Source organism: Myxine glutinosa, chromosome 10, assembly GCF_964187855.1.
Source record: "Myxine glutinosa chromosome 10, kmMyxGlut1.1, whole genome shotgun sequence".
Classification (NCBI taxonomy): Eukaryota; Metazoa; Chordata; class Myxini; order Myxiniformes; family Myxinidae; genus Myxine; species Myxine glutinosa.
The window spans coordinates 11,338,103-11,364,324 of NC_136270.1; the positions used below are offsets into that span (position 1 = coordinate 11,338,103).

The following is a 26,222-nucleotide window of genomic DNA, read 5'->3' on the forward strand; positions in this document are numbered from 1 at the left end:
ATGTACTGTGATATTGCTCTAAAATATACATGTCCTTTTCATCATATATTTGTATTATTCTTATTCAACCCGGGCGAAGCCGGGTACCTCAGCTAGTAGTGTATAAACAGTCAATACAAACGAGAAAGAATGATGTGTTTATTGGATACCTTCACTAAAATATATTTGTCTTGAATGCAGCTCTACCAATCTTGCTTACTCTTCAGTGCTGTTCGTGAAAAGTGTAGTAGGCTAATTATGGCACAATTAAAATGTGTTAAACAGCAATTTGGATTTTGGTTAAACGGACTGAAGGGCATACAATAATTCAGCATTTTCAAGTACATACATCATCATCAGTCAAAACACTGTCTGATCTGTACTGCCATGAGGGTGTTAATTTCCCTTCTGCAATCTCGAACTTGCTCTGTTGGGACTTGTTTGTTATTCCTTTTTTGATTCGGAAATGGGCACAACCTTTTCAACATAGAATCTAGACTGGAGGATGAGCAAACCTTGTTTTTCGGATGCCATCACAAGAACATGTTGATCTGTTAATTGCAGCGATGGTACGTTACTTGCTTAACTTCCTGGTGTTGCGAAATGACAGTATGTTTATGTTTTTATCTGATGAAGGCCCAAACAATGAGAATTTGGATTATGATTGAAGAAACAGTTGAGAAGTAGGGCAAACGGTGAACAACAAAATTACAAAGTTAATACAGTTCAACAATTGTTTGTTTTTTTGTTTTTTTTTACATCTGCTCCTTTTACTACTACTACTACTACTACAACTAATACTACAACTAATACTACAACTAATACTACAACTAATACTACAACTAATACTACAACTAATACTACAACTAATACTACAACTAATACTACAACTAATACTACAACTAATACTACAACTAATACTACAACTAATACTACAACTAATACTACAACTAATACTACAACTAATACTACAACTAATACTACAACTAATACTACAACTAATACTACAACTAATACTACTACTACTACTACTAGTACTACTACTACTACTACTGCTAATACTATGACTAATACTACTACTAATACTACTACTAATACTACTTCTAATACTACTACTAATACTACAACTAATACTATAACTAATACTATAACTAATACTATAACTAATACTACAACTAATACTACAACTAATACTACGACTAATACTACGACTAATACTACGACTAATACTACGACTAATACTACGACTAATACTACGACTAATACTACGACTAATACTACGACTAATACTACGACTAATACTACGACTAATACTACGACTAATACTACGACTAATACTACGACTAATACTACGACTAATACTACGACTAATACTACGACTAATACTACAACTAATACTACAACTAATACTACAACTAATACTACAACTAATACTACAACTAATACTACAACTAATACTACAACTAATACTACAACTAATACTACAACTAATACTACAACTAATACTACAACTAATACTACAACTAATACTACAACTAATACTACAACTAATACTACAACTAATACTACAACTAATACTACAACTAATACTACAACTAATACTACAACTAATACTACAACTAATACTACAACTAATACTACAACTAATACTACAACTAATACTACAACTAATACTACAACTAATACTACAACTAATACTACAACTAATACTACAACTAATACTACAACTAATACTACAACTAATACTACAACTAATACTACAACTAATACTACTACTAATACTACTACTAATACTACTACTACTAATACTAATATTAATACTAATAATACTAATACTAATAATACTTTTTTATGGCCCCAATTATTCCGACCTTGTGGAATAATTGCCAAGGAACGTTTTTTTTTACCTGTCTTTCACGAACCCGCTGGCCAGTCCAGACATTACTCTGCGAGTCATAATTCCCAGGACACTATTTTAACTGCTTATACAAGATTTGTTTATACCATCTACCAAGGTGAGCCGTAAGCCCTAGGAGTAACAACATATTACAGTAATACAACAATTTCAATATATCCTTGGACATCGAGTGCATCCACATGGTGTCCGCCATTGTCACGGCACAAGATAGTTTTTCTCCACGTGTTATGGTGCCAAATGTTTCCTGAATGCATTGTTTCAGTTCATCGACAGATTCCATGCGATGTTGTGCAACTTTAGCTTTGACGTACCCCCACATTGCATTGGCAAGTGGTCAGGTCAGGGCTGTGTGGTGGCCACAGAAGTGTTGGCGAAGACCTGCCAATCCAACGGTTGGGAAAATTGTGGTAATTTCGTACCACACATGCATGATGTGCAGGTGCCCCATCCTGCTGGAAATAATTATCATGGGCAAGCCCACGTCGTTGAATTTCAGGTGTGGGGTAATTCTCCAACATATGCAGATATAGATATGACTGCTGGTTGACCAACGCATCAAAAAAGTAAGGACCAACGAGGTGGTCGGCAGATAACGCCACCCAAACCATAACGTGATGGATGGACTTGCACTTATTTAACATAATGTGGATTCGCTTCACTCCAGAAGTGAACATTGCATGGAGATGAACTGAGGGAAACAGCACACTCATCACTAATCAGAACCTTCAATCTTTTAGGAATTGAATTGAAGTGCTGCAGCAGTCTGTCACAAGATGTCAACCTGTTTTCATGATCTACATCTGACAATTCACAAATGAAGTTGGTTTATACGGTTTCATGTGAAGGTCTTCTTTCATTGTGCGACGCAACGATGAATACGAAACACCCAATTCTGACGAACGTTTGCATGATGATTTGTTTGGAGATCTGAGAACGGATGTTTTAATGTTTTGAATTTCAAAATCATGAATTTTTGGTCGTCCACTGCATTTGCTGTCGAGTACACTTCGTCTGAAATGTCTTTTTTTTCCCCAAAGATGAAGATTTGATTTTGACGGTGCTGATTTTCCAAAACACTCCTCAAAGTCTTCTTGCACCTGTTTCATCATCTTGTTTGTGTTTCTCCTCTCGTGATACCACAATGCTGTGACCATCTTCTCTTCCACTGCAAATGGACTGGTGTCTGCCATCTTTGTTAAATGTATTATTTGTCTGATATATATAAAAAATAATAATATAAATACATGGTATAAACAAATCTTGTATAAGCAGCTAAAATCATGTCCTGGGACTTATGACTCGCCCTGTAGACTGAAGATGAACTTATCAAGAACCTTATCCTTATTAGTAGACCTTGTCTTGAAAGGTGTACTACTCTCTAAATCATGTCCCATCAACTGAATTGGCCACAGGTGGACTTCATTCAAGTTGTAGAGACATCTCAAGGATTGTTTCAGGAAAATGGATGCACCTGAGCTAAATTTGAAGTGTCATAGCCAAGGCATTGAATACTTATTCACTCGACATTTCAGCTTTTCATTTGTAGTTAATTTGTAAAAACCTCAAAAATAATTCTACTTTCACATTATGGGCTATTATGTATAGATCAGTGACCAAAAAATCTCAATTCAATCCATTTTCAATTCAGACTGTAACAAAACAAAATGTGAAAAACGTTGAGGGGTGTGAATACTTTCTGAAGGCACTGTATTTAGTCCACCAGATCCGATCCTCAAATCAGAGATTTTGATTATATACTTTAATTAGTCTGTGAGAGGCCATCATGGAAAATCGCATCATATAATGTATAAAATCACTCCAAGCTCCTAACTTAAAAACTATAGCACCTACTAAAGCAATGCATACTGTGATTCGTTGGGATGAAGATCAGACATTCAATGATATGAGTGAAGAAAGTGAAAAAATAAGCTGTGCGTGCTTAATCATGCAAAAACCATTGAAGCTTGTTCCAAGTCGAGACATTTTTGAGGATGCTGAAACGAAGCTTTATTACCCCTGTGACTGATAGCAGGCTAACCAAGGATAAAGCCTGTTTTTTTAATTCAATAAAATGGTTAATTATTTTCAAAAGGGGTGTTTAAATTTATTCAAGCATCCAGTTTTCATTCATGCACCCTTTTGCAGTTCCCTTAGTATGAATGCAAAGTTTTGGGCCACTCGGTTTCATGGTTTTTGAATTATTGAGGAGGCGCACACACACACACACACACACACACACACACACACACACACACACACACACACACACACACACACACACACACACACACACACACACACACAGTAACTGACTGACACACATTCTCTTTTATTATTTGAGACTAAGGTTTAAGAAACTGGTGTAAATCATACGGAACTAATGTAGCACTGTATGGAGCCAATGAAACACATTTCAAAGTACTACAGGAAGGTACAGCAAAGCACCAAATCAATAGTTAATTGAATGCAGAGATTGGGAAATTCATGAGCTTGTATGGGATATTCGCCTGTACCAGCTTGCAATATATCCTCATTTGTGGCATGGACAGACGGTGCATCAAGCCCTGCTTTCACCAAGCCTGCTGGTTTCAGGAAACATTGAAGTTAATCCACTTTTTAAATTTGCTTCAAATAAGGAAGCATATTTTACGTGGATGCTGAAGTCCTGTAATGTAGTTGTGAACCACGTCGACTTATGCTTCATGTGCTGGCCAAGTGCGTTGCTTGTTACTCACTAGGGCACCCCTGGCAACTGTATGCATGCACCGCACATGCATTCTTTTTGCGATCTGGTACTGTAAGCTTCCTGTTATTCTTTTTATTTTTTTTTATTTTTAAGGAAAATATATTCATGAGTTGTTTAAATCCGCTTCTCCATTGTAACGTGAAATGCGTGAAAATTTATGAAGCGCAAAAACTTCCACTTCTAGATTATTGGCATTTCATGTGGTATATGTACAACTACTCCAAAGGTTTTCGAAAAGAGTTTAAAATGCTTTTTTTATGCACACTCATTCTGGTTGTCCCATTTGTCCAGCTTGGTGTTGTCTGGCATGAAAGGTTTTGCTGTGTTGCTTGTGATGCTAAAAATGTTATGGTGTTGGTCTGTTACCAGATTCCACCTTTATTACCTTCGCAAAAGCGGAAGGTTATGTTTTGATCGCTGTGTATTTATTTGTATGTCTGTGTGTGTGTGTGTATGTTATTCGCATAACTCAAAAAGTATTCAACCGAATTGCATGAAATTTGGTGGGATGATTGGTTATTATACGGGACACATTTGATTAGATTTTGGGAGCAATCGGGTCAAAGGTCAAGGTCAAGGTCACGAAAAGGTCAAAATCGTATTTTTGTTGTTCTGTTCCCTACACTCCCATGCCAAGTACAGAACAGTAGCTGCGGCGAAGGTATGCGCTCTACCGAGTGCCCGTTCTAGTCTTGAATGGAGTTTTGCTTGCTGAGGAATTATCGAAAACATAAACATGCTTTTCCATTAAGGCATTTTAAATAACTTTATTGAAAATGCATAACAATAAAAACTTTGCATGTTCTGTTTTCATCTTTCTTTCAAGATATAACATATTTATCAGACACAAATTCTAGATGTGGAAATAAACCCAATGCAAACTTTGATGAGAATACTAAATTGTTTTTCTTGCTCTGAAAAACAACTTCATGTGCCGCAGTTTGTGCCGACAGAAATGTGTGTTTGGAGCTTATCTGGAATGCTATGTTCCCAGCACATATTCCAAGATTGTTGGTTAACTATAGCTTAGACTTTTGCATGCTAAGCCTCAATACAACTATCCATACCTTTGAGCAAAAGTATACTCTTACAAGGGTTGACCATGAGTAAAGTAAACCTCTCCACTGACAGTTCAAGTATTAAAATATTAAAGGTTATTGTTGAATTTACACGATTAAAAATTGTTTTAAAAGTATTATGTAGGTGGTTGATGCTGCAATCTTAGGTTGAAATCCCACGCACCATGTTGATATATATAATCCATTTTTTATTGGCAGTGATCTTGAGTTCATATTGCAGCTTGTACATAAAGGTTATGCAGTACAGACATTAATGTACTTTCACATGGATTGCATGGACATTTATAGACAATGGACCATATCAACATGGTGTGTGGGATTTCAATCTAACATCCTAGCATCAACGAGCCTGGTGTTGGCTTAGCGGTTAAGGTGCCGGTTTGGGATCCGAGGATCCTGGGTTTGAATCCCGGTCGGTCGATCGCTGAATTAACGCCAGGTGGGTTGACTCAGCCTGTCATCCTTCCGAGGTCGGCAAATTGAGTACCAGCTCACTGGTAATTCCCTGTGTGTCGCAAGAGGTGACCAACAGGGTTGGTGGCAGGAAGGGCATCCGGCCATAAAATATTGCTTCAAAAAGGGACCATGGTGCCCGAAAAAGGCCAACCCCTGCTCTGCGGGGGAAAAATGGCCTCTAAAGGTGGTTCATCCTTGCATCAACTATCTGCATACTTTAACGCCAGGTGGGTTGACTCGGCCTGTCATCCTTCCGAGGTCGGCAAGTTGAGTACCAGCTCACTGGTAATTCCCTGTGTGTCGCAAGAGGTGACCAACAGGGTTGGCGGCAGGAAGGGCATCCGGCCATAAAATATTGCTTCAAAAAGGGACCATGGTGCCCGAAAAATCAGCAATTACTGCACATGTTGAATTTATATGTCAGGTGACAGATCTCCTGATCATTTTGTTCCTCTCGCACACCAATGGCAGATAATACACACATCCTTTGGGAACAATCCCATAATGAAACTCTAATAAGATAACTTCTTCACTTTATATTACAGGTGTTTAGATTTTCTTTCCTGGTTCAGCCAAAAACAAATTGGTAATAACGATCTGGTTTATGTAAGCAATGAAGGATGTAAATAATTCCACAGGTTTTGAGATTCATTGAAGAGGAAAGCAACAGATAGCAATTTATGGTCAACATAAAGAAAGTGGGGTGAAGGGGAAGAAAAGAAGATAAGGTCTATGATAAATACACGAGCTTGAGAATAGAAATTGCAGGTGAAAGGGGGACGTGTGTTCCCAGTGGGTCTAAAAAGCTCAGAAATAGAAGTGGGTAAAACCATGAGGTGGTTGTAGACAACAGACTTGACGGCCTGAAGGGAAGAGCATGAGACGACAGGAAAGTGGTGTTTAATGTGAGAGAAGTAGGATATTAATGGGTGGAGGTAAATGCATGAATCTTGTTACTGAAGAAGGTAACAAGGTAACGGTTTCTGGCAAATCAAGTGTAACCTAATTATGGGTAGTGTCAGGATGGTGGGGGTCAGAGGTTGGGCAGAGAGGCAATTGAAGACCATAAAATAGCATGTCGAAGAATGCAAGGTCATCAACCTCCCTGCTTTGTATAAGGAGGAACACCCTGAGACTCGGCCTCTTGTGAGATGCCAATGACACAGGGTAGGAATATAAATGCAGCAACTAAGAGTTGAAATTTTTAAAACTATTAATAGTCATACTGTCACAGTATCATTTTACTCACTGTTTTAAGGTTTACTGCCAAAGTAGCAAAATGAAAGATACTTAACTGTTGTCAACGTCCCACTTTTACATTGCACTGGTAGCATTATTTTCAAGTTTACATCATGGTTTAAGCAGCGATTTTAATGTACTTTTCACTTGTTGTATAATTCCATATTTAAAGTAAAAATGACAGTTTGTTTTTACAGATACGAATTACAAAGTTGGTTCCGACAGGAATTTTCAAGTTTCTATTATTTTCCCACAAGTTTGTTTGGAGTACAAATGTCCTTGATGACTGCGAGTAAGTTGCAGCTCCCACTTGGAGCTCGTGGGACTGTGTTCCGAAATGAACAATTTGTGGCGGATGAGAATAATTGTTTGTTCTTTTTAAACTATTATTCTGAATTTAATTTATAATCTGAATTTGAAGAACAGTGAGGAATATTTTGTTGAAATGAAACGAGTGAGTTTTCTTGTACTTCTGGAAGTCGTGTTTCCATTAATTTCTCGATGATTGAGTAATTTGGATCCCATGGTGGAGTCAAACCTAAGTGCATTGTTGGATATCCTTTTTATTTCATTTTTTGGAAAAACCGTCATTAGATTCAATACGAACAGTTAGGGGATTTTTTGCATTTGCTCGTCAAATATGCGGCTTCCCTTTCCACCTCACTAAAGCTAAATTTTTCCAAACCGGATTAATCATGTTTTTAATGCTATATCTTCATCAAGGTGTTACTGTTATAGCCTGTCCAATATTTCATGTTAAATCGTACGTTGTTTGTGCGACATCTTGAATTTGTTTCCTATTGTTCAAGGGCCAACACAGCCCTTGAAACGGCCACCCCTCGGATAAAAAATTGTTAACATTATTTGTCTCCATTTTTCTTGTTTTGCTTCCTTCTTCTCCAATATCTTACTTCCACCTCCTCAACATTCTCCTATTTTGCTCTCCTAGCTTAAAAAAATATAGAAAACTTTGTTTTTCCACTGCAGTAGCGATATCATTGTACTTGAATTTCCTTCTGCCTGTACTTCCGGTTCTACTGCCCTCCCCTCCCCTCACCCTTTTCTCAATGTATATATCCAAACTGAATCTTCATTAAATAATATAAATTAAATCTTCATCAATATAAATGCTTCTTCCTTTAAAAGCATTTTAAAATGCATTTCAACCCTTTGTATCTCCTTCACCACAATATATTTCTCGTTTTCTTCTTCTTCTACACAAAGATTATTTTCCAAAGATGTTTGTCAGCTAAGTGCTTGGTCCACCAACCATCCTCCTGCATGTACAGCACCTAGTTTCACCATGCCTTCAACAAAAAATCTTATCTCCCATCCCATGATCTTTCATCCACAGCCAGATTGAGTACTGTTCTCCCCTCTGGGCTGGCTCGCGTGCCTCACATTTTGCTCAGCTTCATGCCATGGAAACCAAGGAATCTCCCGTGATGAAGCTGAGTCTAAGGGTATATCATTTTGCCAGCACAGACAGTCTGGCCTTTCTGTCTTCTACCGCCTCTTTTCTGGTCTTTCACCCTCTGCCCTTTCCATGTTTTTTTTTTCCACCCCGACTCCCCCAAGTTTCTGCATGTCTCACACAGTCCACCATCAACGCTCTTATGGTTAAACTACTTGAATCCAGGATCGCTGCTCACCTCCACTCATTCGTTCCCCTTTTTCCATCACCTGTGGAATGAACTTCCATGTTCTCTTCAATCTCATTCTTCCCTCTAGGTCTTCACTGTCATTTTTTCCTTCAGACAGCTGTTCATCACCATCTCCGATCATCTCCAATCCAAAACCATGACCATTTCTTCCCTCGTTAACCCCCTCCCCAAGCCTCCTCCTTCCAAATTTCCAGTTTTTCCCTTCTGAGAATTTCCTTCTGTATCCATCTTGTCCACCTCATGCATCTTCTCCTGCCCTGTCCCATTCCTCCCCACACCAATTTTGTCCAAGTCTCCCTTTATCTTGGCCTTCAACTCTGCTGTTGGTGTCCCCTACCCCATCTCTCTACTGTTCCTTTTGTCCTGTTACATCCTGATCCATTCAGTGTGCTAGCTCTTCCATGAGCCTCGACTATGACATACAAAAAACCCCAAAAAACAAATGGTTAATATGTTCTCTTCTGAAATCAGTTGTGATGCATTTTCATCTCGGTTTCCTCTTAATTTGCTTTTTCTTTTATTGCATGTTTCTCAAGTTAATCATTTGCATTTTTTGACTCAATGTATTTATTTTATTTTTGTTGCATGTTGTCGAATTGTCTGACGAGTTTCTTGTTACCTCCGCCACCAAAGGTGGATGGAGGTTATGTTTTCACCCCTGTCTGGCCGTTTCTCCATTTGTTTGTTTGTTTGTTTGTTTGTGAACAAAATATCTCAAAGTTGTGGACAGATTTGGACAAAATTTAGCAGAGGGGTAGCGTATGTTACAAGGACGAATTGAGTGGCTAGACGGAAGCCAAACAGTTCAATCTTGGTTTCATCAGCCCACAGAATCTTGTTTCTCACAGTCTGAGAATCCTTTAGGTGCTTTTTTGCAAACTACAAGCGGGCTTTCATGTGTCTTTCATGGAGGAGAGCCTTCTGTCTGGCCACTCTGCCATGAAGCCCAGATCGGTGGAGTGTTGCAGTGATGGTTGTCCTTCTGGAAGTTTCTCCCATCTCCACACAGGATCTCTGGAGCTCAGCCAGATTGACCCTCGGGTTCTTGGTCACCTCTATTACCAAGGCCCTTCTCCCCTGATTGCTCAGTTTGGCCGGACGGCCAGCTCTAGGAAGAGTCCTGGTTGTTCCAAACTTCTTCCATTTAAGAATTATGGAGGCCACTGTGCTCTTGGGAACCTTCAATGCAGCAGAAATTTTTTTGTAGGCTTCCGCAGATCTGTGCGTCGACACAATCCTGTCTCTGAGCTCCGCAGGCAGTTCCTTCGACCTCATGGCTTGGTTTTTGCACTGATATGCATTATCGGCTGTGAGACCTTATATAGACAGGTGTGTGCCTTTCCAAATCATGTCCAATCAATTGAATTTACCACAGGTGGACTCCAATCAAGGTGTAGAAACATCTCAAAGATGATCAAAAGAAATGGGAGGCACCTGAGCTAAATTTCAAGTGTCATAGCAAAGGGTATGAATACTTATGTCAATGTGATATTTCAGTTTTTTCTTTTTAATAAATTTGCAAAACTTTCTAAAATCCTGTTTTCTCTTTGTCATTATGGGGTATTGAGTGTAGATTGATGAGGGAAAAAATGAATTTAAACGATTTCAGCATAAGGCTGCAACATAACAAAATGTGAAAAAAGTGAAGGGGTCTGAATACTTTCTGAATGCACTGTTTCTATATATAATATACTTATAAATATAGTAGGATATGTCAAAGTTGTGGACGGATGATTTTGATAAAATGTGAACTTGTATTGTGATTTTCTGGTCTACTCTGGGATACAAAACGTAAACTGTTCACTTGGCGGAGGTATGCTCCCTACTAAGTGCCGTTCTAGTTTTATTTGTTTCATTTTAAGCGACTGCATATTTAATTTTCAAATTGATATTTGTTCATCATAAGTAAATTCTTTGAGTTAACTGTTCGTAATTTATTTTTGCGTTTCACCACTCCAACATCGTCGATTCATTCATGCATTAAATCATTGGAAGAGTTTGTACCATTCATTCATGCGAACATCCAATCGTTGGATGACAGTCATACACACAGACACATAAATAGATGGACAGATATACAGATAGACAGATTCACACAGACACATCGACATAGATACACAGATAGATGAATATTTAGATAGATGCACAGATAGATAGACAAATACAGAGATATACAGACACATAAACAGATAGGTAAACAGTCACAACCAGACAGATAGATAGATAGACGGACACACACCTGTTACCTCCGCCACAAAAATTTAAACACACACACCAATAGATTAATAGATAGATAGACACATACACATTCAACAGCAGCAAAGAAGTACTTCGTCCTCTTATGGAAATACGAGCAGAAGTACACGGCGTTGCCGGAGATATAAGGTATATAAGCGGAGGGGGATAAAAGGGGGGGGGGTATAAGAGAGGAATTGGGGGGGGGGGCGGGAGAGAAGGAAGGAGGAGGGTGGAAGGAGGGGAGGAGTGGGGAGGAAGGGGAGGAAGGGGGTTCATCACCTTTTCGTTAAATATATGCTGGTGAATGTGGCGTTCATCCCGTTTCTGCGTTAAGTGTGATGCCGAACAGGAAGTAAGAAGATATGGGGTATGGGGTATGGAAGAAGATATGGGGAAGAAGAAGATATGGGAAGAAGAAGATATGGGAAGAAGAAGATGGCATAGGAGCGCTCATTGGGAGGTTTTCGTTACCGTCGCGTTTTTCCTGTCCCGATATTTATTCAATAAACCCTTGTATTATTTTTCCCGAACAATTTTTCAACCCGTCCCGGCTGAGTTCATTTGGGTGAAGATGCCTGCTCGGGCCCATACAGGTGAGTCGGTATTCTTCTTCCTCCTCCCGTATCATCCGCCATCAATTTGAGTTGAACGCCTGAAGTGTTGAACGCCGTACTACCAACTTTGTACACTTCTGGAATTGTTTGATTTATTTGTATTCAAATGTCTGGTGATTGTTTTGTATTTATTTATGCAAATGTGTACTTGTATATAGCTGTCATTAATTTTAAAAAGGCTTGGGCACTAGTGAGCGATTTTATTTTAAAAACTCCAAAAAAACGAACTTTTAATTTTTATTTTTTAAAATATTTTTTTTTGGCCTAAACACTCCCAGGCACTCGCTGATCTGAACCTCTAAGTTTGACGAAGATCCGTTCAGCCATCTCTGAGAAAAATGGCCACACAGACAGACAGATCTCTCTTATATAGTAGATAATGCAAGAAATTTTAGGCAGTAGAAAATTAGTTCAATTTTATTTGTGTATTGGTAATTCTGTGGCAATAATCCACTACTACAGAGAAGAACTTAAATATTTTAGGAATACGTGCAGTTAATTGAACAGACACATAGATTGCATGAGACTTTGAACTAGTTTCATGCAATGTTGATGCCACCTCATTTTCCACTGTGTTCTGTTTTGTGTTCTAGCTCTTCCATGAGCCTCGACTTTGTAGATTAAAAACAATACATATAGTCTAACAACGGCATAGCCGGGCTTGTTTGTCTTTAGTTGAAGAGGGTAGTTTGTCCTGGGTGGGGATATCATTTAAAAGTTAGCAAATAATGTAAGTATTAAATTTTTTGGACTTCAGGCATGGACAGCCGGTTCGTGAATGACTTAGGTAAAAAAACAAAAAACAAACGTCGAATGGCAAACGATGAAGGAATAAATTCCACATTCCCGTACCACTTTGTCAAACGTCAGGCATTGACAGCAGGTTCTCTACATTTGCATTCCAAACAGCATCATTCATCATTTCAATCACATTAATACTATAGTATTAATGTCAATATATAATGTTAAATTAGGATTGTATTGAGATATTATCAAACCAGCGAACGGTCATCATCTGTTCACGTCCGGATTCGGGAGCAAGGTCCATGTCGATCGCATTTCAAAATCATAATTGTATTGAGGAATTTCTGAAATCTAATACCCACCTTACGACACCTGCTGGAACCCCAAAACATTTCACAGAAGGTTATTATAATTCCTTCGTTTTAGTATAAATATGCAACTGTAATGGTTGTTAAACGCACCCCCCTGTCATGTGAACAGATCCTCAGCCCTGATTGATGTACGTTTGTGGGGACATACGGACAGACAAACGCTGTTCTACATCGTTCTAAGGGCTTCACCGTAAAAATAGTCAAGTGCTGTGGAGAATGAGTGGCATAGTTTTGTGTCATTAGAAGTGTGACATCGCTAGCATAAGCTGTACTATTTTGTCCTCTTTCTGAGATAGTTCCTTGATAAACAAAACAAGTGGTCCATTACTGGCCTTCGGCTTCCTGTAGCACGACTGTTTTTCCTGCTCAGCCTGCGCTCTGGAAGAGTCACACACTCAACAATGTAGGCCATTTGCTCTTGACAATCATCTACTTTCTTATTTGTTTTGTGAATTTCCTTTCACATCTATATAGCATAATCGGTATTTTCTCAAAGCTTGTATTGATATTAACTAGGGCATTGCCCGTACTATATCTATATCTAAAATTATATCCCCCCCCTCTATTTACATGAAATGGTTTGGTCCAAAGCGAACGGCTTGCGAGTACGGTGACAATCCCCCCCCTCTATTTACATGCAATGGTTTGGTCCAAAGCGAACGGCTTCCGGAGTTTGGTAAAGAAATCGCCATCGCGTGCACAAACGCGCAGGAAAGCGAATGAATCGCAAATTCGGTTTTATTAGTTTTAAAACATAGTTTAACGCCAACATAGTTTGCAAACGTGAAATAAATGAATACGCTCTCAAATGTGCCATCCGAGGCAGAGTGTGTCCTCCACGTTCGGCACACGCGATCGTTCGCTGCTCTCTGATTGGTTGAATCGTTTTTTGGACATAGCTCGGTAAGTAATTGTCCGATTAATATGAAACCTTGAAAAGGCACATCCTCGGGTCCCCAGCAATATACCTGGCAAGTTAAAAGTATATCGGACCCGTGGTTGTCGAGAAACAGCGGTCACAGACAGACAAACGTACAAACGTACAAACGTACAGACAGAGATTACTGGAATTATAGATCGATAAAACGCTTTACAAGCTTGCGTCTCAGTTTGCTTTTTAAAATAATTTTATGTGGTGTGTGTGTGGGTGTGTGTGTTGGTGGGTGGGTGGGTGTGGGTGGGTGTGTGTGTGTATGTATATATAGTATATATATTTTTGGAGAGTACGTATATATAGTATAGGCTATATAAATGTAAACGGTAAAGAAAATAGAAATAACATGTTGTACAATCTCATGTGTAATGAGAATGGCATTCTGTAGAGCATGTACCTCCACCAGGCTGAAATATCTTGCAATTTTTAAAAATATCCTGCAATATATTGTTTTGGGCCCATCTCTCAATGGTGAAGAATCACTTTAAAATATTTTTACAGCGTAGTCCATCGGGCAGAGCCGTCTAGAACAGTGTTTGTCCATCTGTATGTATGTATGTCCCCTCAAACGTATACCAATCAGAGCTGAGAATCAGGTCACATGACAGGGTGGTGTGATTACGTCTGATGTCATTACGGCGGTGCTGCAGCTGACTCTCCACACACCGCCATTTGGATTTATATGCCATTCATGCCGAACATATCGTCGAACCTGTCATATATCACAATCGCCATGCTCTACCTTAACGTTTTTCATTCAGTGTGAAACACAAACAAACTGATTGTTAAAATGACCATCAAATATCGAAAGCTTTGGTGTTCGTCTCTTCCAACAATACGGTACGTATAGGCCTTAGGCGTTATGACTCACCATCCACTTTGGACAAATTAAACCCAGGTTTCTTAATACAGTGGTATCGTTTCAGTAGTAATGTCGTGAATGGAAAGTTGATGGATTGAAGCGGTGTAACCGAAGTAAGGAATTCACCTCGGTTTAAAAAAAATATAATTTTCGTAATAATAACGTAACGTTATTATTATAGTAAATCTAATCGTAACACCTTTGTAGTGACTGCAAAGGTACTGGAGGTTAAATATTATATATATTGTATATATTAAAGTAGCGGCAGTATATGATGTCATTATGGTGTAAACACCCGCTCACTTCGAGAGCGGCAGGAAAGGTCATTCCTCTTTGGGATATATAGATTACAGTCTCTCTATGGTCGGGTCTCAAGAACATTGCGTGTGTGTTCATTTACCATAAACTTCTTGTGGAGAGATCGCCAAGTGGTTAAAGTATTTGAGCAAGCACTCCATTCAAAACCCTTAAGGAACGGCTGGCTTGGCAAGCGCTAGCTAGCTGCTTGGTAAATGAGTACACCCCCAACTCTTGTGGGGTATATAGATTACAGTAGATCTTCCCTCGGTTCTGAAAGTAAAACTTACCTCACGGATGTCGGGATTCCTCGAAATTTCTTTCTTTAATGTTATAAACAGCATTAGCGACTGTTTAAAAAGCTAATCATGTGTGTTTGTGGTTAACAATATTTTACAAGCCCGGCTACGCCCCTTTTGGTCTTGTTAGACTTTTGGTCTTGTTTTTCATGAATCTGTATCCTGATCCACATTCAGATCTCAGCAAAATCGAATAGATTCATCCTTCTCACACACCTAACCTGTCCACCAATTTTTCTTGAATCTTTCCACAATATTTTGATATCCTGTTCACAGACAAATTAACAGACAGACAGACGGGGGTGAAAACATAACCTCCGTCTACCATCAGTGGCGAGCTTCATTTGTTTTTTGCTTCGAAGTTGTACATTGTTGTACCTGTCTGAAACATTTAAAAATTGCAGCTTGATTGTTCTTGCAGTTTCTTTGTGGATAAATAACAGGGGTTCATTTTGTTGCCCTGTGCTGTCTTAAACCTGTTGGCATTTTGAAGAAATTTAATTTGTTTTCTTTCTAATTTTTGTGGGGGCCTAAAATACTTTGCAACACCCACAAAGACTAAGGAAAGAGGCTGGAGATGATTTAATACTACCTTTCACATGGCTACAAAGGCTTAACATGCACGATAGAGCAATTTTTTTAAAAGTCAAACTGTTTTTTTTTTCAATTTTTAATGAACGTCTGAAGTTTTGACATTAATTGAGGCCTCTCTGAGAAAAATGGCGACAGACACAGGCGGCTGTCTTTTTCCCGGATTCATACAAAGTGCTCCTCTCCCTGATGTCACGGTGTATTAGTCCATGGGCCAGGATCCCAAATTTCCAGTATCGGTACCACCCGGGGTGACTAATTCTATTTGGTGTCTTTAACTTGCTATATGTCTCTAGTTTGCATTTTGATATGATAGCCCTTGCAGACTCACAGCTTTTAGAGTTTATCACTTCTTGCAATGGACATGCCCTATGGATGAAAGACGCGAACACACACTTTACCACTATCCTTTATTCTCACACCACAATCTTTCTGTTAAGAATCAGTTCAGTCACAGACAAGCATAAAATACCACATAGGGATCCTTTCTTACCAGTATCACGAATGTAGGCAGTCATTCTCGTACATAAAGGCAGATTTTGTAGATGAAGTGGGTTGTTTTCAAAAAAATTCGAACTTAACTTAACAAAATATTTATGTTTTTGTCAAGTCACACCCTGTGACAAATCAGACTCTAGGTTTCCTGTTTTAAGCAAGGTCTTTGATTCAGTAGAATCAACATGCATCCATGACACTTTTTCTTTGGCTCTTAACATTATTAAATGAAGTACAGTTTCACGTTTCTGTTTGTGCATAATTATGCCACCAAGTTATTCATCATCACCGTCATCCATATCAGAGTCTGTTAATTCCACTTCTGGCTCTTCTTCACTGGCTTGGTTGCTGCACGTTTGTAGTTTGCACATGTCTGTGCACTTCAGGCCATTGCTGAGGCAGTTACATGCTGGTAGTTTGCATGACCGCACACATTTGCAGGAGAGCAGCTGCAGCACAGCATCTGGTGCAGGCGAGCCATGCATCCACTCAACAGCCAGCTTCCCATCCTCATCAGTTGTCCAACCACAGTCCTTTGGGCTTGGAACATAGGGCTGGCTCTGCAGACATCTCCTCCAGATGGCAGCTTGATAGTTTGCACGGCGAGCATGCATGAATAGACAGTCCTCACAAGGAGGGAGTTGACTTGACTCAACTTCTCCACGTCTGGCACAGAACAGTTGGTATCGAAGCTTGTTGACTTCAGATGTGCGGCTAGAAGGCATGTACATATGGCAGGTGATCTCCTGTAGCTTCTGGAACAGTTCTGCAGATACTTCCCATGAACGTCCAAGTTCCATGAAAGCTTCCTGGTAGGTCTTGTCAGACTTCACCTGCTTCAAGGTCATCATCTTCCCACGGCCAGCGAATACACTGACTGTATCACAGCCCGTGAAGGCATGCATACCAATCAAGGCATCACAGACAGTACCTCCCAGTGCATGGCTTAGCTTGGTGATGTCCAGGAACCTTGTCCGGTTCTTTGTTCCACATTTCTGGTACATGGGACATGGGATGTTGCTGCTGACCCCCAGGCAGATAACCAAGACGTCTGTATCCTCAGCAGTGATGACAACAGACTTGTAGCCAGATTCTGCTGCATGAAGAGCATGGAGTAGTAGGCGAGTATCAGCTTCTTCCTGTGAGGATTTTAGCTCTGTGGCCTCTTCCCATTGTTCTTTGGTGATCTTGAAGCAAAGCTGCTCACAGGTAACAAAGAGTACCTTGTCCTCGAGTTTCTCTCTCTGTCTTGGCCCCTTCCATTCCTCTACCAGAAACTTGATCAGGCTTGTTTTGTTCGAAGGACTGCTGAGCAGTTTCATCCATTGCTGGATGTTGTGCCCAGGTGCAATGTTCCGGAATTGGATTCCAGTGTCTGCACCCCTGTTGGCTCTTTCTGCATCTTTAATGGACGTCTCCTTGTAAACGTCAAAGACGACATCGATGCAATGGCTCTTGGCACCTTCATGGAGAACACTTGACAAGGCTGATTCTGCCAGCTGTGAGAAGGTCTTGTCATTCCCTTTCAGTTTCTGGACCAGGCTCATCCCATCAATGACAGTTGCTGATGGCTCTGGGAGGAATTCTGCTGGAGAAACGTTCTTCTCCAACTCTCTCGCTAGGGCTACTTTGTTGGTCTTACGGAGAGAGCCATCACCGTTGGCGAGAGCCAATGGCAAAGGCCCCAGGGGATGTGCCAAGACATCGCTCATGTGTAGCTTTCTGTTTTCCGCAACAAGGATCATCTGGCCAAACAGTTTCCTGTCAGCCTGTAGGACCACATCTTTGGCACGACCTTGGTTGCGTGGCTTCTTTCTGATGTCAGAGAACGTTTTCAGTTTCTTCTTCGTCATCTTGTCATGGAACTGGGTAGATGGTGCACTTGCGTGCATGCGTTCCTGCTTGAAAGTTTGATATGCCTCCTCTCCTATCCTGCGGGCCTCCAGAAGGTCCTTGGCCACTAGTTCTGGTGGTGCGGCTGTAGCAGTTGACAAGCTGACAAGCTCTCCATGATCAGGGTTGAAAGGATTCAGCCAACTTGCGTCCATCAGCTGAACAAGGGACTGGACATCAGCCTCATCTCTTCTGATCCTAGGCAACTGTAGGTCTGGATGACTGAAGTCAGAGTCATGTTGACCTATCATGCCCCTCAGCTGCCTTAAGAACCTGCTCCGGTACTAGGATGTCAAATAGTGTCTAGCCACAGCTCCACCTTTCAGGCTGAAACGTTTCGTACCTCCAGCTGTCTGGGTGTCTTTGTTCACAGTCTCCTCGATCGTCTGGTCCACAGGTACCCGTCCAAAGGGATTCTGGCTCCCAATCTGGACTGAAAAGCCACCCTGCATGAAGTGGGCATGCACTTCAGGATGTTCAATAGGCAGCTGAGACATCGTGGCATAGTAGTAGGTCAAGAAGCGGGCGTAGTTTACCTTGTCATAGGCAAAACACCATGGGATCATCTCTCGGATTGCTGCAAGGTGAAGCATCCAGTTGCCCTCTCTGGAAGCTCGAATCAGGCCAAGCATGATCTCAGTCATGTCCAGGTAAGACATCCAGAATGCTGATAGGCTGTGTTCACCTCTGAGGGAGTCCAGATAGACTTGAAACAGCTTCAGGATGCGTGTGCATGATTCATTTTCAAGCAGCTCTTCGAATGATGCCTGACAGACACTGCTGTGGAAGCTGGCGATGCTCTTCAGGGTTTCTTCCAGTTGGTGAACTTCTCCTGCATGGTTGTCCTCTATCCAGGGAAGGAAACCTTTCCAGGCAAGCCTCATCATCTCTACTTGGTGGATCCATCATGTACACCTCAGGACATCAGCACACTACAGTAGACACCTGCAATGTACAAGCAGCAATCCGTGTTCCAGCAATCCAATGCATTCTTTGTTCTGACAGTACCATTGAAAGCAAAACAAAATCTTATCTAAGATCTGCCACATCTTGACCTCACTGGTACGTTAATCCTAGAAAAGGAAAGGATATTACCATAGTTAACTGATCTTAACTAATCAAACTTAATTAACCTTAATTAGAACTGCAAAAGATAACTTACATAGCCAGATATCTCACCAGTTCCATCAAAGGAGCTGAAAAAAAACTTACATCTATCCACAATTAACTCTTCCTAGAAAAAAAGCTGAACGTGAGTACACAATTATCCAATAAGAAAGTATAGACAAATAGGAAATGCATTTATTTTGCTCTGATGTTTAATAATTACAATACAGTAGCATTTCTCACATGGTTTTAGTTCTGTATTGACTGAAATTAGATGTGATCTTTGCATACCGCAAGATTTAAATGAATTACGCAATGCCGCTATTGGGTGAATTTGAAGTTTTTACAAAAAACTGACAAAGCTGCCAGTGTGGAAAGGCTATCACATCTTAATGTACTTATCACATCGTAATGTACCAATAAACATTTTAGTACCACTTAGGTTTGGTCACCCCAGGTGGTACCGATATCTGGCCTGGCCCATGGACTATATTGAGATAATCACAAATCTACCAACATAAAAAAAAAAAGAAGCTCTACAAACGAGATGCGAGATCTTGGACCATTGCTCACAATGGCTCACAATGGTCCAAGGTGCACAAAATAAAACAAAACAATATGTATAATATTTTGTAGTTGATGTCTTACAAATTAAAACAAACATGCATTGGAAAATGAAAATAACTTTGACGTCCTTGGACTATAGTGTGTCATTCGTATAATTTTTTTGAACACATTTTTTAGCATAGCTCCTGAATCCTGATATCACTGAAGTTTTACAATTGATAACCATTCAATTGCAATTGGTTTTACTGTGCATTTCGACTAGTAATATAGTCAACTGGTTTCAGTTTGAGTTCTGATGTTTAAGTTGAAGCTTTATTTCCAGATTATTTAAAGTTTTATGGACTTTGACACAAGGAATACACTTTGTCTCATTCCAGTTGCCAAGCCCAGCAAAGACATACTTTGTGCCTGGTCAGACTCCTTCCATTCACAGTGGAGGACGAGCTCTGCAGCATTTCTGAATGGAACCATTCCCTGTCAAGACAACAGCCACTGCTACGGCCTTTGGGAAAAGGAAGAGAATGGGGTTTACCGTGTTCTCAAACAAGGTATAATATGAAGTTTGTAGGTATGTTAATTCACCTGATTTGAAAAAGTGTTCTTTGTTTTACGGCAGTGGCAGAATTAACAAAGAGCTTTGTGATTTCAATGAGCTTTGTGAAAGTTCCAAAAAACTTCCTTCACTGCAGTTCAATTGTAAAATGATTGCCTTCTTTAAAAAAAACACCACAGATGTATTATCTGTGCTGCGTTAGGTATTTGGTATGATCTGAACCTGATTCGGCCGACGGATTTCCACACTAGTACGGTATTATGCACTCAACCTGAGTGCCAGACAACAGTTCAGTACCTCACTTTCCTGGCATGCCTGACGATCTTAAACTGAATGATGTCGTGTTGGAGCATCCTGATGATGGGTGCAGGTCCCGTGAAGCATTGGCTATTAGTGCGATGAACCATAGAATGGAGAGTGGTGATGTCGTCCAGGGGAATCTCCTCAGGCGATGTTGCTCAGCGCGTGGGGTAGACTCCAACGTGTCGGTACCCCACCTTTTGGCGTGACACCAGACCTCCGAGGCCCAGACTGTTGTTTAGGCCAGGCCTAAGATAGTTGCCAGTATTCTGTGAGAGAGGGAGTTTCCTACCCCATATCTTATGGGCGTGGGGTGGGTGGGGTTAGCCCAACGCCATGTTGCGATGGCATTGCGTTGGGCTTGATTGTTCCGAACTAAATGGTAATGAACAAACCAACTGACACTGATAAACTAAAAGAGGTGAGGGAGAGGGAAAATAAATTACATTAACCTGGAAAAGGGGCGATCTTGGGAATGGGATGATTTAGGGTAGAAAATATGAGTATGGAAGGGCAGGTTACCTCAGGTAGTGGTGAACAGCTATCTTGAAGCCCTGGAAGGAATAATGGGACTGAACAGACTAGGGAAGTTGGTTCCATAGACAAGAGAAAGGAGGAACATATGAGTGGAGGTGAACAGTGATCCTGGATTTTGGGAGTTTAACAAGGATAATGTCAATGTCAGACGATGTGTGCCCTGCAAAAACATTGGAGCGACAAAGCCAAGAGAAGGCAGAGGGTGCAAAACCAAAAAGGAGGTGGTAGAATACAGAGAGGCAACTAAACCTGTCTGGGATGTAAAGGTGAAAGGCCTAGACACTGATTTGTTGTAGGAGATTCCATTGATTTTGAGGACCTTTACACGACATAAATAAGTGCAAGGTTTGAGGCAGGGTTCGCCAGCCCAAAGGGGAGAGCAGTATTCCATTAAGCTGCGAATGAAGGCCGTGTAGGTTGTTAAAAGTTCAGATTGGCCAAGGGCCCAGTTGACGAATGGCTTTGGAGGCAATCTTTTAAATATGGTCTGCCCTACAAAGATCACGGCTGATAGTGAGACCCAAGAGTTTGAATGACTTAACGTCCTCAAGAGGATTATTAAGAAAGTAGATCGGAGGGTTTGCTATATGGTCCTTTCAGAGAGACATGGTGAGTGTGTGAGATTTGTTGGGATTGAAAGACATATTCCAAGTGCTGTCCCAGCTCCTGATTTTTATCAAGGTCTGCAGAGAAGGAATAGGCCACTGTCTACCTGTCTGAAGGATGAAAAATGATACAGCAGAAGGTGGAATCGTCAGCAAAGATTTAGGCAGGATTTTCCAGGGAATCACAAAAATAATTGATGAACGATGAGGGACAGCACTGGGCCCAAGACACTGCATTGTAGTACTCCAGCCTTGATAGGGAGAGGAGATGAGAGGATCTTGTTAAGAGTTACAAACTTACAATGGGAATGGAGGAAGTCAGTAATCCATGAGAATAGGTGGCTTTGGATGTCATAGGCAGATAGTTTTGAGATCAAGGTGGTGATGGCAGACTGGATCAAATGCTCAAGATGTTTCCTGAGGGACTGTCCTGATCTCATGTCTGAGATTGAGAGCTTTCATCCATTCTTGTTGGAAGAGTAGAAGCAGCATGCTGAATTAGAATGACCGTGTCTGAAACTGAACTGATGATCTGAGATCAGGCCATCGGATAAAAGGAAGGATTTGTTAACTGCAATGATAGATTCCATAATCTTGCTTATAGTTATAATTGGAAGCAAACTAATAGGCCTGTAGTTAAGAGGATCCATTTTTGCAACATGTTTGTGTATTGTAGTGATGTTTGCTAACTTCCAGGCAGATGGAAACTGACCCAGACAGAATGATCAAGTGAACAGAGCAGAAAGACAATGAGCAAGATCAGCAGGGCAGGTGTTTAGGACACATGCACTGATGCCATTGGGGCCTGTTGCAGTATTTGAGTCAAGATTTGCCATAAGCCTCTCCACCTTCAGAATTGAGGCACATTCGACCTTCTCACTAGCAGAGTCAGTTGTGTCATTTGATATGGAGGGAGAGCATCCACCAGAGACAGACTTGGAGGTGCAGTAAGGGACAGGAGTTCAGCCTTTAGTTTGACCAGATGTTGTTTTCTGGCTTTTTTCAGAGTGGACACACACTTGTTCCAGGCTTTGTCGAATTATCTGAGGTTGCCTTCAGGTGTATTTTCCTTCTTGGACGAGAAGACATGTTGTTTTGAAGGCAGCTGCCTCACCATGGGATTCTGTGTTCCACGGCTGAGAGGATAGGTATACTAACTGAAGACAAGATGGTATAACTCTGTGCAGAAGGGAAAGCAAGCTTGTGTGGAAGGATGCCCAGACAGCATTAATATCACAAGAGGTGTAAAAGGAAGAAGCAGTCTTGACATGAGAGGGCAGCTTGCACTCCATGCTAGTCAGAATGAGTGAACTACCAGACTCTATGGTAAAGAGGCAGCTCGCTGACAATAGCAATAGATGTGGACTCTCACACACGCATGATCAGTGGAACGCAACAGGAGACATTAGTCAGAAAAGTTTATACAAGTTTTATAGTCTTTTTCTACAAAATGTTTAATAATATTAATGGCTGGTTTGAATATTTCATTATTTCCCACCATTATTTTGGATACCCTAATTTGTATCAACAAAAAAGCGTTGTTGTTAATTGTTGCTTGCCAAGTTGACCCATTGGCAAACTTTTAACCTCTGCAAAGAGTGACTGATGGACCATCGAGAATGTGTCATGCATGTGCATTTGCAAATTATTACTTGCGAAAATCGAAGATTTTTCAAGTATATTGGTTGGTCTTGTGCATTATTCTGTCTGTCTGTCTGTCTGCCTGTCTGTCTCTCTCTGTCTGTTTGTCTGCCTGTCTGTCGCCTTCAGGTCACAATTTTCAACCGATCTTCACGGAGCTTCACTAAATGGTACAGTTGGTCATAAGCAAGAAGCCTATTGTTTCAGGGTGAAAAGGTCACCAACTTCGTCAAATTTCTAAAATCCTCAATTTTCATCTGATTGACTTGAAATTTGAAGAGGATTTGCATATCTGGTCACTGAATTCAACCACCAAGTATATTTGAGGTCAACATAGGCCAAAACGTCAACATAGGCCAAATTTCTAAAATCCTCAATTTTCATCTGATTGACTTGAAATTTGAAGAAGATTTGCATATCTGGTCACTGAATTCAACCACCAAGTATATTTGAGGTCAACATAGGCCAAAAGGTCAACATAGGCCAAATTTCTAAAATCCTCAATTTTCATCTGATTGACTTGAAATTTTAAGAGTACTTGCATACCAGGTCACTAAATACAACCACCAATTATTTTTGAGGTCATCTTCGGCTAACGACTTATTTTAGGGATTTTGCAAGTATTGTGCTATGCACAACATATTTTTTGCCTTTTTGTGTTGAGCATTTATATTGCATGTTAAAATGCATTTTTCTTGTTTTCTCTTCTTTTAGACCGTGGGCCGAGCCCCTGTTTTGTTTACTTTCGTGACCCACCTCGCATATCTACCTGCATTTCTAATACTAGGGCGTGCCCGTACTATATATATATCTAAAATTATATCCCCTAGGATCCCTAGGGCGTGCCCGTAAGTGCGTGATGTGACTGTACAATGAATGTATCCTCCCGACGCCGCAGCTCGGATGGCGCTGCAGTTAATCGGGCCTGTATCGGCAGAGTTATTATAAACGTGTACTACAATCGATCGTACCTTACAACAATCAACACAGATTGCAACTTGAAATAAATGAATACGCTCTCAAATGTGCCGTCCGAGGCAGCGTCTGCTCGCCACGTTCAGCATTCAGTACGTCGTCACTATGACTATCCGTAAGTCCGGAAGTGACGTCCTCATTTGACTGTCCGGAGGGTCGCATATCGCAGTTACGATGAATCGCAAATTAGTTTTAATTAGTTTTAAAACATAGTTTAACGCCAACATAGCACCAAAATAGTTTGCCAACGTGAAATAAATGAATACGCTCTCAAATGTGCCGTCCGAGGCAGAGTCTGTTCGCCACGTTCGGCACACGTGATAGCTCGCTGCTCTCTGATTGGTTGAATCGTTTTTTGGACATAGCTCGGTAACTACTTCTCCGATTAATATGAAACCTTGAAAAGGCACATCCTCAGGTCCCCAGCAATATATCTGGCAAGTTTCAATTAGATCGGACCCGTGGTTGTCGAGAAACAGCGGTCACAGACAAACAAACACACAGACACACACACAGACACACACACACACAGAGATTACTGGAATTATAGATAGATGTTGTGTAAAAATATTACAGAATTAATATCTGAAACTCGTCAAGCACAAAACTTGCACATATTTTCAAAATGTGGAAAAAACACCCAAAATGTTGACGATCTTTTTAATAAATATTGTCCAATCACAGCACATGTAACATAGGCCACGAGTGGCCGTGAGCGCTAATCAGCCAATCGCGCGCTTCGTTTCTGACTGTACATACAGTGCTACCGCAGCTGTCATGGCGACTTACATGTAGTCAGATGCAGCCATGGAAGGTGAAGGAAGGCCATGGAATTATATGTTTTGGTTGCAAATGTCAGGATGATGTTGACCAGACGAACGAGAGCATCTCGGAGCCTCGTGCCCGTGGCGCCAACAGCTGCACGTTAATAGAGGAGCAGGTCGACCCGAGCAAGTCGACATGGTGGAATCGGGTCACGGTTCGTTATGAGCAACATGTGGATTCTGAGGGAAATGGGACAAAGTGCTGGGAACCTTTGCGTTGGCGGGAACAGCTGGAGAACATGCAGACCATGCGGCAAGCCAAGGACGCACCTGTGGACACGCTGGGCGCCAAGAAGTGCTTCGATGAAAAAGCACCTGCACAGGTGTGGCTCAGCTAGCTGACTTTGTACGTCTTCTGTCTTGGGGGTCGGCTCCACCTGTAGGTCGTGCCGAGAGCTCACGTGGTCTGGACCAATATCCACAAGGGAGCGAAACCTTTCGTCGACTACGAAGTATGTTGTTTCCAATGTCATCCCGTTAACAACTTTCGCAAACGATTCGCTCGAGGACGTCGATGTGTCATATAAAACCTCTAATGGCGGAAGAGAAACAGTCGAGGTCGTGCTCTGTATGTTTATGAACGGTCGAGGTCGTGCTCTGTATGTTTATGAACGGTACTGTAAACACTTAACAAGTCTTGCATTAATCAATTCATTCATTCACTTCACTTCACCTGGCTGCGTTTACAACACCT

At 40.8% G+C, this 26,222-nt stretch overlaps 1 protein-coding gene across 2 annotated transcripts in view; it reads left to right on the plus strand.

Annotated features, from left to right (window-relative positions):
* LOC137412503 (bone morphogenetic protein receptor type-2-like) overlaps positions 1–26,222 on the plus strand; it is a 191,851-nt gene that overhangs the window by 43,566 nt on the left and 122,063 nt on the right. The window contains exon 2 of one of the 2 annotated variants that reach the window (XM_078785327.1): positions 20,471–20,641. In XM_078785327.1, coding sequence (XP_078641453.1) covers positions 20,471–20,641 — 171 coding nt within the window. Of the gene's footprint in view, positions 1–20,470; positions 20,642–25,457; positions 25,852–26,222 lie in introns of those variants that run through there. The other variant, XM_078785328.1, reaches the window with a different exon arrangement.